Source organism: Mesitornis unicolor, unplaced genomic scaffold, assembly GCF_000695765.1.
Source record: "Mesitornis unicolor isolate BGI_N332 unplaced genomic scaffold, ASM69576v1 scaffold44281, whole genome shotgun sequence".
In the NCBI taxonomy this organism is placed as follows: Eukaryota; Metazoa; Chordata; class Aves; order Mesitornithiformes; family Mesitornithidae; genus Mesitornis; species Mesitornis unicolor.
The window spans coordinates 3,994-24,571 of NW_010162586.1; the positions used below are offsets into that span (position 1 = coordinate 3,994).

General features: G+C 35.5%; 1 protein-coding gene across 1 annotated transcript in view; it reads right to left on the reverse strand.

Annotated features, from left to right (window-relative positions):
- The window catches only part of LOC104547828 (DNA nucleotidylexotransferase-like), a gene marked incomplete at its 3' end in the record, with an annotated part of 21,284 nt that extends 3,016 nt beyond the window's left edge, over window positions 1–18,268 (reverse strand). The window contains exons 1-3 of the mRNA XM_010193669.1: window positions 18,066–18,268; window positions 14,920–15,094; window positions 8,515–8,640 (exon numbers count right to left, since the gene is read on the reverse strand). Coding sequence (XP_010191971.1) covers window positions 8,515–8,640; window positions 14,920–15,094; window positions 18,066–18,268 — 504 coding nt within the window. The remainder of the gene's footprint in view (window positions 1–8,514; window positions 8,641–14,919; window positions 15,095–18,065) is intronic.
- Window positions 18,269–20,578: the final 2,310 nt, after the last annotated feature.

Genomic DNA, 20,578 nt, shown 5'->3' on the forward strand with positions numbered 1-20,578 from the left:
TCCCATATTTTATTTTTCAGCCAGTCTCTCAAGAGCATCTTACAGATCCCAGCCTTGAAAGGAGCGTATGTCCCACTACATCAGTTGCCTCAAATCCTTCCTGTTTTCCAGCCTACTCCTTCTTCTTTGACCCACAAGGCATTGCAAAACAACAAAGTGGCTGTCAGTGTGCATCTGCCTGCAATTATCACTGAGCTGAGCTGCAGTCCAAGTGTCTGTTCAGAAATGTTTTTAGAATAAGGATGAGTAACACCCTGTGATACAGATATCAAAAGACAGCAAATGGCTTACTAGAACAATGACTGCAGTGGATAGTAGGGAGGAATAAGATTAAACAGTTTTTTCCTGCACTCAGTGTTTATGGGATCTCTGTTCACATTTAGGCTCAGTTTTCAATTAATTTGTAAATAAGTGTATCAATATATAGTTTAAAAAAATAATTTTAGATATTACTTTGATTTTTATCTTAGCATTAACGTGCTTTATATTGGAAGATAAAGCCAAGTAAAAGCCAGCAGGCCTTTCAGCATCCTAAATACTATATGAATAATACTTGAAGGTGAACTGGAGTCAGTTCCAAACTGACATAGAAGCAAACCCAGTGAAGTTGTTTCTTTATTACATCTGTGGAACTGTGAACAGCATCTGTCATCCTACAGTGAAAGAATACAGCCTGATTTAGACAACAATAAGATTTTACTTGAGCTACAATGATTTAGATCATTAAAAATGAAATCTTCTTTTAATTAAATATAACTTTCACAATGAATGTAAATTATTTATATTCCATATTTCATTGTTTGGCCTTTTCTAGAAAAATAGACCATCTGATACATTCATCCTAGTTTTCATATGAAAGAAAAAAAACAGAGTATACACCGTACTGCAAGGCAAATGGGGAAATATATTTTTCTAGTGGGGTGATAGTAGTCAGATGTTTCCTTTGCTGTGAGTTTTTATTATGTTCTTCCAGGTTCTGATTTATTTTATACTTTATCAGCTTCAAAGATTCTTTCCTTTCATGCAATATAATATGTTAATTCTTGCTGAAAGTGAGGCTTACAGTCACAAAATCATAATTACTTTTGCATTCTTTTTCTCTCTTTACGATCTTTGTATATGAATACTCAAGAAAGCAGTGGCTGGCAAGAAATTTCAGAAAACTCCATTTAACACTAGAACAATTCATTAGAGGACAAAAACAAAAAGATATAGTTGCTACCTTATTGCAAAATAGTCTATAAAGACAAACACGTAGTGGAAAAGCAGCTCTTGTAAGTACCTGCTCAGCAGTATGTAGTAATGACAGACTGGCAAAGTCATCTTCTTGATTAGGAAGCTCAGAAAGTCTAAGGATTTTTTTTTCTCATTCCCATAGATGGCCTCTCACATGCACACATTTAAATAGATGTATGCTACACTGAATAATCAGGCATCATGATAAATGAGTCTGCATATGGCAGTACCAGAGAGGTATTGTCCCCTTTCTACTAGTAGGAGGGCAGTTTTCAGAAAAGCTGTGTCACCATTATTATTGCAAAAGACAATCTCATGTAGCATTTTACTCAGAGGCTGTTGAGTCAATAAGAAAGTATAATCAAAGCATTTTTCTCATTCTAGCTTGCATTTTTCAGTGTTCTCCTGCCTTTGCAAAGCTCATTATGCTGTTTTAAATAAACAATTAAATAATTTGAATATTCATTATTCCCTTTACAAAACATTGCCTGCAAACGCTGCAATTACAGATCTGTCTTTTTACATAAAACTGCTTTTGACATTCTTCTTGATAGAATTTTTCTGCTTTAAAAATCAAAGGCAATTGATATCCAAGCAGAGTTGTTGTCTATTGAATATTATAGTCCATATGGAATACTATTCCAGAGGAAAAAGCACATGAAACTCTTATAGTGGCTGAGAAAAAGCTTGCAATCTATTAGAACTCTGGTGAAATCTATTTAAGATGATATAAAAAAGAAAGTTACTGATCCCTCATTTATTCTAAACCTTGGTGTTTCTTTTACATTAAAGATCTCACCATTTTTTTGTCAATCAGATCAATACTCAGATTGCCTGTTTAAAAGGTAGTAGTTTAACAGGAAACTAAATTTCTAGAGATTTTGAACACATGGGACTTTCAGGATCTCTTGAATATTCTGCAGGGATTGCTCTAATTATATGTGAAAGATAACTGGGTTACATTTAAGTTCTTCAGTTACTGAAAATTTTCTCTCTCTCTCCCAAATCGTGGAATGTATGTTGGTGAGACATGAGCTATGGAAAAATTTGGGGATGGACTTCCAGATCACAGCAGGTCAGATGCAAAATTACACAAAGATTTTGATGAATATGCAAAAAATAAGGAAGAGGATGGATGCATTGACAGAGACTTTGAAGCTCATTTAATTTAAATAAACTATTTAATTAAAATAGATATTTGAGACCTAATAAGATAGAATATCATTAGCAAAGCTACCAATAAGCATCCTGTGTATGTAAAAATGCACACTAAAATATTATATTATAAATGCTAAAAATCACAACTCTGAAATCAACACAGAGAGCAAGATTCCCAGCTAATATATGAGACTATCTCTCAGGAAAAAAAAAAATAACTAGTGATGTTATGCTGGTTTATGCCTGCTGAACAGCTAACCCAATAACTTCCAACATTAATATCAGAGTATGTGAGTCCACTCAGATTCAGAAAAGCAAAACAAGCCAATGGTCCCATGCTATGCTTCATAACATTCTGCTGATTTCAATGAGACTGCCAGAGAAGTTCCACTGCTACTTGCAAAAGAGTCTTTAACAACCTCAGTTTAAGAGTCTGTGAGAATAGATATTGCCAATATTATATTATCAAGAAAATACTTTAAATCTAATCTGCTTTGTAAAGAAATCATAACAGCTTCATGGACAAGGCACATGTCTGCTCTTCTGCTGTATAAGCCTGGAAAACTGCTTCAGACTTCCCTACCATTGTTTCCCTCACTGTCTTTCATTTACTGTCTGTTAGGACTATGAACTCTCCAGGGCTTTGTCTTTTACAACGTGTTTGTAAAGCATCTCTTATAAAATAAAAGGCCTCCATTTTACTTAAGCCTGCAATTGCTACTGCAGCACAAATAAAAAAAATAGTAACATACTATTGTGCAGGTGAACTTAATCCATTAAAGAGCTAAATAGCAAGCGAGCTAAACAAAAAAAAAATCCTACATGATATTTGGTTGAAAGACTATTATACTCAGAACAGCAATGTCAGTTAAATTGCTTTTCCTCTCAATTACTGTTTTCTACTTGAAGTATATTTAGTAAGCCATAAATCCAAAGGGTGGGTTCTATTTCTTATCACATTTCTGTTGCTAGGGTTTTGGTGTCCATTCAAAACTAACCAAAGTGATTTTAAAGAGATTTAGAACAAACAATCCATTCAAATAATTTTCTTCTCACTTTCCCCAGTGTAAATCCTAATTTTCAGTGTCAACCGGAAGAGACACAGTGCATGTGGGTACCTTTTGTATACACAGAGAGAGAAAATACTTTCAGGTGCTTATTTCAAGGAGAACTAAGCACTTTGAGCCAACCTGTAGTGTTGGCTAAAGTGACTTCCAACGAAATAAAATTACCTATTTTGGTTCAATCTGATTTTTTTTTAAGGTTTTGTGGGGGTTTTTTTTGTATCTGAACTGAAAAGCCCAATACTTGCCCAGGTCCAAAGATTTTTTTCACATCATCACATCACACTGGAGAAACAAAGGAGCTGAGAGAATAACAGTAATAGTATAATGTGCACAATCTCAGGGTCCTTGTATATACATTGTTATTACAAATAAATATGTTAGCTCCAGTTGCTTCTCATATTAACCAGTAATAACAGGTTAACTTCTTACAACAGAAAAAAAAGTGGTACTCCTGAGAAGTTTCCATATTTCTCCACATAATGTGAACGAAAACAAGACAATTGTGAGAAAAGATTTGCTGACAGAGCATAATAATGCAGTTAGTGTCAATCATGTAATACTTCCCTAGATAAAAAGACACAGTGTAAAAAGAAACATAAAATGCTAAATTTATATTACATCTATTAATATGGTCAATGAAAGCAGCACAGGCTTGATGTATACATACTAATTTGTATTGCTAAAAAGTGCAGGTATATTTCTATTCTGACTGTATTTTAAGGAGCACCCTCCCAGTTACCTTAAAAATGAGGACATATTTCCTCCTTAGACAAAACCACCACTCCATTTTGGATAGGTATACACTGCACATACATTTACAAAATTTGCAATTTTTACGTACCATCTGGAGAATTTTTACTGAAGTAAGCTATGTCAGTAAGACAGTACATGTTATTAAGGCTATGCATTCAGCTAGTGGTTTTCTACCTACAGAGCTCCCAAGCTTATTATAAAATTAAAGCTGAGGTTCTCCTGAGGTCTGTTTTAAAATGGAAAGTAATAAAGTCTGAGCTATTGACATAATTGATATATATTTCTGTAGGTACTAAAGAAGAAAAACCAAAAAATACATTATTTTTTTCTTCTAACAAGGTAGAAATTAGACCAAACATCTTTTCCATGCTATACATCCACATTCACATTACCATGAGTAATGAATACTCTGCCAAAGCAGAGTAACATTCAGTACACTAGCAATAAGCCTCAGAATCACAGAACCATTTGCCTCTGACTTAATTAGTTTCCTCTGTAAGAATTAAATTGTGTTTTCTGCACAGAAGAATGTCTTTCTGAATTTTATTGGAGTCTGGTATTAATATTCAAATCCAACAACTCCTCTTGGGCACAGCAGAATGACTCCATTTATTTTACCACATGAATACACAATGCAGCCCCCAAGTGTACATTTGCAGTGGGAGGGGGGGAAGATGGCTAGCTATTTACAAATGAGTCAGAGAACGATATTGTAATATTATATTCCATAATAACATTAATGTTTAAGACAAACATAAAGGAAACATGCTAAGGTACAACCTCTGGTGAAATTATTTGCCCTTTTGTTTTGCGCATCTTTACCCACCTGAACAGCTGCAGTTCACCTGTGGAGTCAGGGCTATGAATTAAGTTGCATTCAAATCAGTAAAGCCAGTGGCAGTGGTTCCCAAACTATATACTATGAGGCCACAGTATGACCAAAGGTACAATGACCCAAAGACCGCATGAGGCCCCACAAGTCTGAAGGGGTTGTACTTCTCCTCCGTAAACTGCCACACAATCCCACTGTCTCCTCCTTGCCCTGCAATTTGGCATACTTCGTCTATTCTTCACATAACAGGCCCTGTTACTACTCAACAGCTCACAAAAAAAAAAAAAAAAAAATGTAATTTGGGTAATATTTGCCCCATACTGAACATAGCCATGAAACCTTCACATCTACACAGTCTTTGTCAATCCTTCTGTAGCTTCTTCCATGATGTAAAACTGGTTTGTTGCACCTTTCTGTAAGTTATTTTCTGGCTACTACAATAGAAAGAAAACATGGGACAGCTGAACATAGAAATTGCATCTAGTGTGTTAAACCATCACATTGTCCTCATGAGCTCTCATCAAATATCTCTGCTATGTGGTTTTAATAAATGCTCTTACATGGTAAAATATATCTAGAATAGGAGTCAAGATTAAAACTGATCACTATTTACCAATTTCTGGAGAAATTAAGTCTCCTGAAGTGTCTCTCCCAGGAAATTAGCATATTCAAATCCTCGTTGTACACATATCACTTCCTAGTAGTGACTGTCCTCCTGCTCTGCTGAAGAGACTACAAAATGTCAAATGTAGCTACCACTCTCTCTCAAACACAACTACTACTCATTTGAAAGAGGATTTTGATACAAGGCATCAGGGCAAAGTCCAGTAAAAGGAGGAATCCATGAGTTCATCCAAGAATGAATAAGCAAATAATGCTCTTGTGCCTGTTATAGGCAAGATCAAAAATCATCATCTTCAAGCTAACCAAAGAAAACAGAAAATTTGTAAGAAAAAGAAACAACTCTAGCTCACAGAATAAAGTTATAACAAAATACTATCATCAACACATAATTCAAGATGGTTTGGACCTAATTTTTAGGATGTATGGCATCAAGCCAGGGAAAATCTGTCATTTAATGGTTGGCTACCCACAGCATGCACAAGTGAATTATACCACCAAAACTGAAAATCATGCTCCTGTGACATTAGGCAGACTAACTGACAGGCCTCCAGGGCATAGACCAGCTCTTGCAGTCCATAAACACCCAAGCCTTCAGCTGTCATTGCAAGCTTTGGTTGTGAGGAAAAATAACAACAGCCCCAAGGAGTTATATTACAACTGTCAAGATGCAGATGTGAGGCATACGCATTATCAGCTTGTCCAGTATCACCTCCAGAAATCATGCTGTATTTTAACTGAGAAGAGTTGCTCTCAAAGTACAAGGATGAAATACCGCGACCTTTATCATTACGAAACCTAATTTCTACCCAGACTCAGAAATGTTTGATATATAGGATAACAGAAGGGAGTCTCAGTGCTTCAGTCATTAAACATGCCCTCCCTCCAATGTGTTCAGCTAAATTCACTTATCAAATATATGTTGTAGGCTGACATTAAGACTGTTGCAATGATAAACCTGGAAGCAATTTAGGGACTGACTCTTCATGAAACACAGCTATAACAAACCACTCAATTAATATGTTGCTGCTATCATAGTTTTCATTTGAACTGAATCTTGGACTAAATTCAACAGCTAGATGACAAACTATATATTCACTAGAGTTATAGTACCCAGTATTTGAAAATGGAAAAATACTGTGAGAATTTACAAAGATATCAGATATTTCCAGAACTAAGAAAAAAAGAAAAGAAAGTAATGATAATTAAATATCACTTCAACCTTGCGTCTTCTAGGAGCAGCCATTGTACTTTGCCATTATCCATTACTTTTAAATTTTTCACCTTCAGAATGACTGAGAAGTGTCCTTCAACAAGAAGTCAGACTTCCACATTCCACTGTTTTCAGAAAGTGTAGAACTAAGTCACTTTCTATTTCTCCAAGAAGGCCAGTATTTTACAGAATCTTTGGGTCATACTATATTTGGTCTGACATCTTCCCCTACAGCATCATGTATTTAATTTCTGTGAACAGCAAAAAATAATGACTGCTTTCAAGAGGTTAAATGATAACATTCCCAGCTTTGTTTTTCTAGCAGGAGGTGAGTCAGGGTAGCCATTTCAAAAGCAGCTGCTTTGGGAATGTTGGCATCATTGGGGCTGGAAGAGACCTCAGGAGGCCTCTAATCTAGCCTCAGGCTAAAAGCATGGTCAAAATTCAATTGCCCAAAAAGGGAAGTTTTTTAAAATAAGCAAACAGTTCAGCCTACTTGAGTACCATAAACACTGATATATAATTGGTGTAATTGATTATTATTTCAAAGCATTACTACAAGGCAAAATTTAGGTTGCTTAATTTTTAACTGCATTCGCAGATCAAGACACTTCATAGCTGCTCTTAGGTTTATCTTTAGTTCTGAATTCCCAGAGGTTTTAGTATGTACTAAATTAATAAATACTAAATTTAATAAATACTAAATCTCTAATTACTACTATCTGTTGTTATTCTTTTTGTTTGGAACTTATAAATAATATTTACTTTTATAGGCACACAAAGTAAAAGCATAAAAAGTATAAATATTACAAAAATAAATAATAAAACTTTAGAAAGACGAGGAGGTGTTTCATGTTATAGTTGACAGATATGAATGTAACTATGCCAGATTTATTTGGACTACACTATGTTAGATTCTCTCTGTCAAACGTTTCCTCTTAAATGGCTGTCATTGAGTATCCAGTGCCAGCCAAGAGGAGACATTAGGCACAATAATTTAAGAGGAATTTAGACTAGATGACTGAGGCTCTTCATACCCACTGAACTGTGTAACATTACAGGCATTAAATAGGATATATGACAGTCTCTAAGATTTCTAGTTCATTATACAATTTAAGGGTTTTTTTTCTCATGTTCAATTAATTACATTGATCATGTAATCCATGTTCATAACTAAACAATTGTGAAAACTTTGAAGAACTGAACAGTTGGGCAAACGAGAAGGCAGTACAGCAATTGCGAAGCATCTTGGACTGACCTAAATCAAACTTTTGCTTATTATTACTTCCAGCTTGTCAAATAAGACTGTGATGAAAGGGTAAAAGACATTTTCAGAATGTTATTCTATCATTTGCTTTAAAAATTCATGTGTTTATAAGCTATTAGTGTATTTAAAGATCCACCATGTTAAGCTTTCGGCAATACTTAAAGGTGCAATTAAGCTTGCATTCGATTTTAATTTTAATGTGGTAGATTTATAACTTAAAATTTGTTATCATTGTGCTGCCCATTTAACTCATGAATTTGCTGAAGGTGTCACAGATGATGGCACATACTTGCACATACTTATGCAAGTACTGAACTAATTATTTTACTTCTGCTAGTTTTTATTTCATGGATAGAATAAGTATTACCGTGAATTTCACGTTGTAGTTATTTAAAGTTGTCTTCCTTTGACACGAATACTGTGATACCTTGCTTGCAATAAATGATGGCATTTCTGATTCAGGTGTATTTAAAGGAGGAGACCGATCTTGTTCCTAAGGAAAAAAAAAACAACCATGGGAGAAGGGTTGGTGACACACCTGTCAAATAACTTAGTATACCAAAAATACATTTCATGAGCCCAAAATATGTACATTTAAATGTGGTAAGATAATAATAGAGCTCCTACAATATTCCTAGGAAAACCATTTAACTTCACATTGGCTGCACTGACAATACCAGTTTATCTGGTGATTACTGGGATTTTTTATTTTCTGCAGTAAGTTCTTGCTGGGCGTTTTCAATGGCACTGTCATTTAAAAAAAAAGTCCCTCTCTACATGGCAAGTCTCTCTAGTATTACTCTTGTTATTGCAGTAATATTGAAAAACTACAAAGCTTTAAGAGTGGATAAACTTGAAAGAACAGAAAGTTTTCCCAGAAAATAATAGATGATTCAATAAAGATCAGCATGTCAGACCAAGGAGGGGAAAAAAAAAATAAAAATAGAGATGCTCAAATAACTGGCTTTTTTGATCTGTAGCTCAATTCAGTAGTAGAGGAAAAATGTTTGTATGACTTCAAAATAAGCTTTCCCCCCCCATTTTAAATCCAAATAAAAAATTAAATCCAAATAAAAAATGTTTTCCTTCATTTTACCTGGAATTTACCTGGGGCTCTTCCAGGTAAAATGAAGGAAAACATTTTTTATTTGGATTTAATTCATTAAGCTAAATGTTCTATTTTGGGGTCATTATAAAGCAAAGGAAACATTTACCGACAACCACAGAAGAGTCATTTCCACCCTTCCATCTAACAGCCAGTGTTCACTTTATGATGTGGTTTCTCACTCAGCCCCTTCCATACATGCTGAGGCAATCCAGACATCATTTCTAGGTGTTCATTGGAACAAGGAAAAGGAGTCAGGAGCCAAATATTCAATGGGAATTTCCCAAGCACCATGCCACCCTAAATGCTCACTTGCTTTTTGCCTAATTTTGTTCCATCCAAAATTAACAAGGATCAATGAAAATGCCTGTGAGTAACCCACTCCCACTGTAGCAGGGTGGGAAGGTAATTCTCCAGAAAGACAGGATGCACAGAGTCCTGAGCGCGAGGCCTCAACATACAAGTGTTCTGACCAGTAAGCAACTGGAAAAAGACATCCTGGCACCAGCTTTACCACTGGTTTATATGCCCAGTCCTTTAATTCCTTTGCTTTCATTGAAAGTGCCCAAATAAAAAATACTTTGGAAACATCCAAATTGTTCTCAGCATTTCTACATACTTTTCGTTATTTGTCATTTTGTCTGAAAACATTCGGCAGATCTGTCAAAAACACATTGCACTGCACTATCCAAAAGCCACAGGGAAATGGTTCAACAAAAACAACAAAAAATGTCACAAAGATACATGGAGGAAGTTTTCACACCAATAATGGAATAATGAGCCCTTTATTCCCCTGTATCCAAAGACATACAAACATAAAGCTAGCATCTGTGCTAGAAAAACCTACAAATACATGCATGTTCCTTCACACATACACACCTCACATATAATTTAATGCTAAATTGCCTTTGTATTTGATACAGAATAGTTAAATCATAGTATTTTCGCACACAGAAAAAAAGGCATTTGCTTGCACAGCTGAAGCAGCAGTGAATTATAGGGCAGTTTTCATAGTATACACTGAAAGAAAGGAAGCTATTTTATGTGTAAGACCACTCTTGGGAATAACCAAAATGGGTTTCAGCCAGGATCAACAGCACTACTAGTCATCCACTTTTGCACACATTCATAAATTATACTTTAAAATTGATTTTAAATCATAAAAATCATAAAAAATATGATCAATTACAGCTTGAAATACTGCTTGAAATGATAGTGCCAGCTGCAAAGACTATGAACAAACTGAATATTACTGAATAGAAAATATAATAAGCTATAATCTTCATTAAGACATAGACACACAAAAACAAGAGCCTTACATGTGGCATAACCTGGCATTGTGGATGAGAGCAAAATTAACACAGAAACTATGCGTTTAAGAGGGTGATAAACTGGCACATAACCATCCTATTCCTGCCTTAGCAAAGATATTTGAGCATTTTTCTTAATTAGCAATAGTTATGCTTTTAATCAACAGGACTTGATTACATACAAAAACAGAAGAAACTTCAGCTAGAAATCAACAGCAAAAATGTCTAGCAGACTAATTACTATAGTCTGATTTTTAGGGAATATTATGCTGTCTGCATGAGGACTACAGAGATTATCTCCCTATCATCAGCAGAACATAAGAACAGGATTGATATTGCTTTTTGGTGGAAGGACCAGAAGGGATAAAATCATTTGTACAGATTATGGGACAAACCTAAAGTTTCATCCAGTAGCAATTAGTGTAGAACAGACAATGCTGCAAACTCACACTGCTTCAAAATAGTAGTACTGGGAAGAAAAAACTACAAATATGAGAAAAATGTAAATATTAAGGTTTTTTTATTATTTTATTTTTTGCAGATAACTCCACTACATTAAAATGAAATTATGGTACACTGCACAGGGGTAACCACTGAAATAGGCTACCTAATTGCTAGAGCTAGTCAGAGTTTGTACCCCAAACCCAGGCTGCAGTAACAGTGAATGTCACTGCCACTCCTTCACAGTGACATTTTCTACATGGCATAAGCAGGAAAATCAGCCTGTACCGTTCTCATCAGTTTGTAGACCAGAGAGGATCAGTTACAGAATTAATCTTGTAGAGGACTACTTCGCTCTTTGACAAACTATTGTTTTAATACACAAAGAAATATAATGACATAGGGAAATAATAAAGAGAGAGAAAATGGAGCAGCAGTGAATAAGGTGCGCAGATACTAGAGCCTGTGTCAGGCCACATTATTCTACAACCAGCAGCTTTGTAAAGTCCAGACAGTGTTGATCAAATAATAAAGTCTGCTGATATCCAGCATTTTATGAAGAGAAGGCAGCCAAGTTTATATGTTTCATTTTATTTTCTGGGAAAGTCTTACTGTCAGTATGAAGGATTTCTTCCATTAGTTAGAGCCTCTCTCTTTCACGAGGCAACAGAGTGAGACACTCTGGAAAGTGTTAAATATGAGTTGCCTGCAAAATGATACGGCAAGCGATCAAAAGACACAGTAGTTCCTTTTCCTAATGTGGAGGGAAATACTTTGTTCAAGGAAATAAATCTTTTTTCCTTTCTAAAAATAATAACTAACCAACAACTTTGAGATTTAACTGAGGAAAAGACAGAAGAGGCAGAGTCACAGCACAGTTCCTAATGGTGCTGAGGATGCCAATACACTTGCAGTTCTTTTCCTTTCTTTTTATCCCTCTGAAAGCTTCCCCTCTGCCTTTTTTTCCATAACCCAGGAAACAGCACTACTTTCTAGCATGTGGGGATGCCCTGGCATACATATTGATTTCCATGTTCTGCTATTGTCCAGGATACCCATCTGCTTGTGGTGAGGAAGGTGCCTCTGGACAAAGGCATTCCTTTTCCAGAGAAATATTTTTATTTCCCTTTAAAGCAAATCTTTGGCTACCACACTTCCCTTGCTTATTTTAAATGAAACAATGGCTATTAGCTATAAAAATCAACTGTTACCAAATAGATCAATAAGATTTCAGACCATCCTGGATTTGGTCACCCAACCTTTTATACTCTATAAATCACTAGCATCAGAACATCTCTTGGATCATTCATAACCACAGAAAGATGTATTTTAGTGACAACTGTAATTAATATGTTACCTAATGGTCTGTAACCCTGACTTTATTCCCCTTGTTTTGCATGGAGAAGGACATTTCTTTTTAGTAATACTTAACAATAAATGCCCTGAATGAAGAACAACCTTCCAAATAATAACATCTCAAAGATGGAATCTTACTGCTATTGATATTAGTGGGAATTTACCACCAACCTGCGTGTAGATGAGATTTCACCCCAAACATTCCCCCACTGCAATTCATTCCTTTTACCTCAAAGCCTTTATGATGCAGCCTGCCTTCAAGGTTTGTTAATTCACTTTCATTTCACATTGTACAAGACTGACATAATGGACCAGATTTGTCTTCAGCGAAACTCCAATTAAATTACACTATGTCCAAGTTCGGTCTAGTACTTAAAAAGAAAATTAACCTTTACTTCAATCCTTCCTCATTTCTCAAGGCAGAAAAAAATAACCATTGTGACACTGCAATAATAAAATTATTTCTAAATTTGCTGAATGTCTAGAATCCTCTTTCTTCCTTTCTTGTTTGCTTTACAAAAATGTTTACTACTTTAGAGCTACAATATAATTAAGATTGGTCTTAACTATAAGCTTTAAAGTCAATGGTACAACTGTCACTCACTTGCTTATTGCACTCTACATTTATTAGCATTAAATTTTTGTGTTTCAATAAGAATGGAAGCTCCTACTTGCAGAGCCAGTCTCAAAGTGTAATAATGATCTCCTGACAGTGCTGCTACCTTTTGAGATGTTTCTGCTCCAGCAGTATTCCAGAAGAACTTTTCTATATAGAAAAAAACTAAGGCAGTTCAAACCTTGCAGTAGCCTTCTCATTGGTTAAAAAAAAAAAAGTAATAAGCTTCAGCATCACTGGAGACATTTTAGAGAAAGACAAAGGCATTTCTTGCTTTGAAAAGGAAGAAAGATCTATGAAAAGTTATTTTATGAGGTATCTGAATCTATAGGTCTTCACGCACTGCTGAAATGAAGAATGTACATAAAGGGTAATTTGGTTTACTTTAATTCCTGATGTGAAACTTTCAGCAAAGCTCACAGGATTTTGTTCACATTTTGGATTGATTTCTTATTTAGAGAATTTCTTTGTATTCCCCGTATTTCTATTTTTATGACCTATTTGTCTGTAAGATTACATAATGCAGTAGTTACAAGGTTTTCAGTTTTCTTCTGTTTTGCATTAATTTCTTTGGTCTATTCTCTCCCCAGCAGATTCACTGAAAATATTATAAATATACTGCAAAAATAGTTCATTGGAAGGATTGAAAGTACAAACACGTATTCTGTCATGGAATTATGTTGAGTCTGAGAGCGACAGCTCCATTTGGTATATTCACTCCTTTCCCCCGGAATGTTATTAAACAGTAATTCTTACATGTAAAATCCTGGAAAACAGTGTCTAGCAATGAAAGATGACTGAAAAAATGGATCAGAAGCTACAGTTTTTCTTTGGGAAGGGTGGTATTTATGAATCATCCTTCCTAATCTAAACATCAGAATGAAGTAGTAGTAGTGCAATATTGCTGTTAAATGTTCTGGCATCCTCTGCCTCACAGGAAGATACACACTGTAGATCCTGCCGTGGTCCCAGTGTTCACAGGTTTCCTAGTTATCATTTTGTAGTGGGGTCATAGTTCACACAGAGCCTAATCCAGACCCTCAGAAATCAGCAGGGATCCCTCACTTCACTTCAGAGAGCTATAGATCAGGCTTCTACTTCTCTTGACATACTAATTTCTTCACCAGTCCATGTTAAATCCATCGCTGTGAAGCTCATGTGCATGCAGAACACAGGAACAGGTTCACCCTGCCACAGTACAGGGTTTCATTCACGGCCCAGCACTGTCATCGTGCTGTGCACAGCACAGACAGCCACCCTACCGCACCCTCATCATTTACAGTCTGTACTGGAGGTATTGAATATCACTACTTCACACTATGCTCCAATTTGAGAAATCAGCACAAAACTTTTTCAGGTATAGATCAGGGGGAAAAAAAAAAAAAAGTCATCACCAATTGCTTCAAGGTCAAGCACCATTCGCCAAATAATCAGGTTGCCATTCACAATATCCTCTGATTTACAGCTCCCATTGAGAGATAATACAACGAAATAAAACGTTTTTTCTTAGCATAGTTTTACTTGACGATACCAAGTCTGTAAATACCTGTCCACAGACTGCAGTAGCCTTCATTTCACTGGTCCTTCAAGGGCCCAGAAATTAGCTGATCGCTTCCAAATAGCAAAGGCTTTCATACTTTTGTACTGTTTCGAAGAGCCAAAGTATTCCAACATGAGCCCATTAAAATGCACTGCTCTCAGTGGGACATTTACTATAATGTTGAAGTATTTGTGGAAATACCACAAGTACCACAATAACAGCAAGTGCTTCACTGATGGATATTTCCCCATTAATAGCACCCTTTTTAAATTTTCTTTTTCTGTTGTTTTGTTTTTTTCCCCAGGAATTATGTATATTACCAGTTTGTAACATGACAACATATTAACTTGGCATTACCAGACACTGATATAAAAGGTATTGAAGGTCATTTTAATCTGTCTTACCATGAGACGATACTTCATTTCAGAATCAACTGGTCTTCCTGCTTCCATGCAGGCTGTGAACCAGGAGATATCCAGTAGTTCAAACCTGGAGCTGTTACCCACAGCCTGTCCTCTCAGCCAGTCCAGCACCTCCACGTAAGAGTTGTTTTCAGCCACAATATGAGTGACAGAATCACTGTCAAGAAGTACACAAGAAGAATTTTTCTTTTTTTTTCCTGAACCCAACTGTACGTGAATACAGAGCTGCTATTGCCACATTTACTTACCACGCACTTCCTGAAAATTGTAGTGTATATTGTATATTAGGAGATGGGAAGCAGTTGAGTTTTCATATCACAATATATCTATTCCAGTCACTGAATCTGCTTTGAAGAAATACTAGCCTGACAGCTACTGTAAGTGTAGCATTTTCTTTCTTTCAGCATAATTTGCCTTCCATAAGACACTATCCTATTACATATTTTTTGCAACTCTGAAAATATTTGGCTTGCAGGAGCAGTACCATAATGAAAAAGGCTGCTTTATGATACCTGACAGTCCCTTCCCAATATTCCTGATCAATGAATGAAAGCTTTACAGTATTAAAAAGACTTAACAATAATTCTTTAAAGCTTAGTAATATCTTTTCGTAAATCTAACTTTTCTGTACTTACATTAATGTCTTTACATATGGCATTGTCAAATGTTCATGACAAATCTTATGAATTATGGACTCCATCTACATCCATACTTCCTTAGTACTAAGAGGCCAGTCTCTTACAAAATTGATACCTTAGTTTAGTGAACATAAAATTTACAGATTATCATTCAATAGATTATATGGCGTACATTTGCAGTCATGCAAAGTCATTTATACTAAATTTGTGTTAATGTACTGGAAAAAACATTGGAAAGAATCCCATGACAGTTCATGATTAAAAAGACACAGTTCTGCACCTTCCACAGGAAAACAGTGAACAGGGACAAAGTTATGTTTCAAGAAAAAGTTACATACATGCTTAGGATAATTTGTGAATTTCTACCTAACCTGCAAATGTTCCTGAGCAAGTTTACTGCAAGTTTACTACTAACTTGGTAGGAAATTTTGAGCGATTCCTAGTGTTCTCCTCCACACACACTCCAGGATAGTGCTGTCACCCACAAATACAACAACAGATAAAGAAGGAAACTCTTCATTTTCATGAACTTCTAGGACCACAGTATCTCTGAAATACCTGAAAAAATTAACTGATATCAGTCAACAGATTCCTAAACTTCTTGGGGGAAAAGCAAAGCCAAACAATGTCTTTACTTGGCTTAGTTTTATAGAAATAAGACTGGAATTGGAAAATACTTGTCCTGATGGCAGCCGTCTCCTTTTGCAAGCCTTCATGACCTCCTGCAAGCCCACACTGGTAACAGCCTTGTGCACATACAGTACATTTCAAACAGACCTGACAACCTGGTCTAGTGGGAGGTGTCCCTGCCCATGGCAAAGGAGTTGGACTAGGTGATCTTTAAGGTCCCTTCCAACCCAAATCATTCTATGATTCTATATACTATGTTTTGTAAATATAAGAATGTATTGAACATAATATACTTCAAAAATATGAAAACTGTTGTGATATAGCACAATTCCTTTCTCTCCATATTGTGCAACTTGCAGAGCAGAGTACATTGGAAAAAAAATAATCCAAATTTATTTTAATCTAAAAGATCACAAATAAAGGTTAGATGAATCTCCATGAAATACTGTTGGGTTTATTATTATTTAACCCTGCTAGGTTCTACTTTAATTAAATTGTCACATCTTTACTTGAGTGAAAAAATAAAATCAGTTAAAGACATAGAACTTCTGCTTCCTGTGGTTTATTTCACTTTATATAAAATATTCATATGTAATGTATTTTTACTAAGCTGCAGATCTGGGAACTTTGCCATCACTATGCTCGCAGCAGCAGTTTAGCTGCTGTGCACCAGTTTCCTCTGGTACCTGTACAGCTGTGGTTTTTTTTCTGGGCACAGAACTTAACAAATTTAGCATTTCCTCTGGCACTTTCAAAAACAAAAATCTACAGTTAAATAGTTCTGTTTTATCCAGTAGCACCTAAGCTGAAATTAAACATAACACCTGTCTTGCATACAACTTAAAGTCTGAAATATTGGCAATAAATTAAAAAGCCTCTACTCAGTCCTCAATGGATTGTTAGTGTAGGATTCAGAACAGCCCAGTTCATTTTTTTTCCCAAGAATTCAAATAGTTTTGTATTAGATGCTAATTGCCTACTTCTGTCCAATACCTTCTTGAATCTTACTTTACAAATTATTTCATCCTCCCTTCTTCCTCAGGCTTTCAAAGTTGATAAGATTGAAAAAAATCTGTGGAAATGAGCTTTTTATAGGGAGGATCCAGTTGTATACTAACTGCATACAGATACAGAGAAATGATCAATACTTGGTTTTCTTCCAGCTTTTCAGAGAACCTACATAATGATGTAGCTTTTGGAAAACTGCATAATGATATAACTAGCGCTCATGAAAAGCACTATTTGGAAGAATGCTTCCTTCAAAATGAATTAGCTTATTGAAACGCACAAAACAAATCTGCAGCTGGAGTATATTTTGACCCTGAAATGCCATATCTTTTGTATTTTATTCCTAAGTTTTTTTCTCCAATACTCTTCCAGATTCTACCAAAGTGTAAGCCAGTAATTTTGAAACTCACAGGGGGAAATAAACAATGGCTGATGATTCATTCATTTCAGTGAGACTATACAAATGCATAGAAACATATCGCACAAAAAACATTTGGAACTTCGCACCTTACTTTTTTTTTGTTTTCCATGGGAGAAACAGCACAGTGAAAAACAGGCACATTAAAACTGACAGACTTAAGATAAAGTATAACCACAGATTTTAGAGGCAGAAAAAAACAGAAATTTTGCTAGTGTTTGCATTCTGCCTGTTTTCTGTTCAGATGACAATGGAAATGAACCACTTAGGAACACCCACAGAAATCTTGAAACATCTTCATAGTGGGAAGACCAAAGTATATCCACTAAGTACATAGACAAAAACTTCAACCACAGTCACTTGTGTGACTGCATTTATTACATTAGAATGCTTCAAGCAGAATTGCTACTTTTTATTTCTAAACATTTTCCTACCTTAGCTCACTTTCTACTCTGAAGCCTTTTCTTCTTGCCAGTTCCATCAAAAACGTCCTTCTGGTCAGCCCCATCTTCCTCTGCATAATAAAAATCACAAATTCACTGAACTTTATTTCATAACTGCAGGAAAGGCTTGGGGAATGTATCCCTTTCTGTCTTTTCCTCTGAGAGAACAGAGCTGGAGCTCTGATCCTATCCATGATGCAAGGTAGAAGTGTTTTCACCTGGGTAAAAGCAAGATAATGTGCTTTCTGCCAGGCAGTAGCTGTATTTAGTGTCACCACCCCTTGCAGTAATTTTCTTCTGTTTCCTCTCTGAAAACAAAAACAGGTGCTACACAAGAGGAAACATCACTTGCTTTCTCCAGCTGGGACTTCTTGCACAAAACCACTCCAGACAGGTACAAATATGCTTTCATTCCTTAAAACAGCCATTACTCATAAATAATATTGAGCATAGCAAAATTATCTCAAAATATCAATCAGGTCTTCAGCTGGTTTAATGGCCCAGTTCCAAAAATTTCTGTTTTCAAATCTTCTCCAAATCTCACTTTTTCAAGTTGCAAGGCACATTACTTTTCAATTTATTAAAAAAAAGAATTCTCCCTATTGTTAGTTAGAACCTATGTCTTAGAATACAACTAAATAGCAGTATAAAAATGCAGTATAAAAATACATTACAGAATAACCTGTACAATTCTACTTCTGTGTAACTTGATTAAAAAGGGATAGACTTTTTTAAGAGAGGAAACAAAAATACTTTTGAAATTAAACTTACAATAAAAGAAATCCTTTGCTGTTTTGATACTAAGGCAAGGAAAGACAAAGAGGAAGCATTAGAGATGTATTTAAATAGACCTTCAGCATGCATTGCCAACATTGCTTTCTACTTTTTGCCCCAAAAAGTACTGTTGTCTGTGACAGGTACAGTATGGAAAAGGTAACTACCTTCCTGCTTCTAAGCATCCAGTGACCTCCAATCAACTACAGAGAAGATTATGGAGGCTGTATACCATCTTCCCCTAGAGGATGAGGTGTTGGTCATCAGAGAACTACACTAAAATTTGTTACAGATATTAATCCAGTTAGGCATCACCCTGAATTTCCATCAGCACAAAGTGAATGCAAACAACAAGGTTTACAGCTTTTGCATCTATTTCAGGACAAGTCTACTTCAGCAGTAAATATCCCCATTTACATGCCAAGTTGGATTTTTATTTTTAGTGTAGCAGAGAATTTGAGTTTTACCAGTCCTTCAGAATGTGTCAGATATGTTATAACTTGCAATTCTCATTGCTCATGTTCAGCAGAGGAAGCAAGGTGGAAAATCCTGTCTAAGTCAGATCTATCAATCTTATTTTCAGTCATTTTATCATGGATGGATATACAACCTGAGTTACAGAAAAATGAGTCAAAACCTGTTTCCTGCAATTATGGCTATGAGTTTAAAATTAAATTATAAAAACATTACTGACATTTTCTCAGCCCTATAGCTCTTGCTGCTTCAACTGTATTATCACAGATATATAGAAACAGTTTTCATCAGAATAGAAACTAACCATCAAAAATTAATCTAGAGCTCTCAGCTTTGGGGTTTTCCTGAGGCCATGAAGAAAAAATATATATATAGTTCAGTACATAGACTAGACTCCATTCATTTCTTCTCTTGCTTAAGGATAACCCAGAAGCCAAAATATCTATTCGTCTTTCTGATTCATAACATTAAAATTGTCAAAATAAATCATTTCAGGGTTATTTTGAAATTATATATTTTCATAGGAATTGGAAAATGGACAAGCAGACTTTAAGAGGCTTAAGCAAAAGAACAGCAGCAAGGAAGAAAAAAAAATAGTGATGTGTCTGGCATTAAGGCTGAGCAATCTGTATTAGTTGCTCTATTTCTGTTTTCCAGACTGCTAATCAACCATTGAGCACTGGCCATCTCCCTCTTTACAGTCTTCCTAGGCTTGGTACAATGCTTTACTTTATCCCAAGCCCTACAAGGAATAATGTATTTGAGAACAGATTCTTTACATATGTAAAACAAAGTCTTAGTTTATGTTATAATTAATTCAGTGCTCTCAAACATGTAAATATAATTTCCCCCAGTGTAACATAAAGATGCTCAGTGCCAGTAAAATCCTTCTAGCATCAAAAACATAAGTTATTATTCCTTCGTGTTACTGTAATAATTCTTGAGCCAGATTTTCAAGGGTATTTAGGTGCCAAGAAAGCTGCAAACAAAGGCCTAGTGGGATTTTCAAAATATCTAAGCAGCCTAGGCACCCGGCTACTTTGGAAATCAATTTCTGGCTTTGAACCTAATGCAGAGAGATTTTCTCTGTCTAATAAACACAGTATAATATCATGAAAAGGTCTCTGCCAATGGTACAATTTTATTAAATGTATCTTCTAAAATTAACAGGATTTCCATATACCAGATGAATGAATAACCTACTCTCCTACAACTTTACAGTATTTTTGACTGTCCTGGTTTGAGCTAAATAGAAC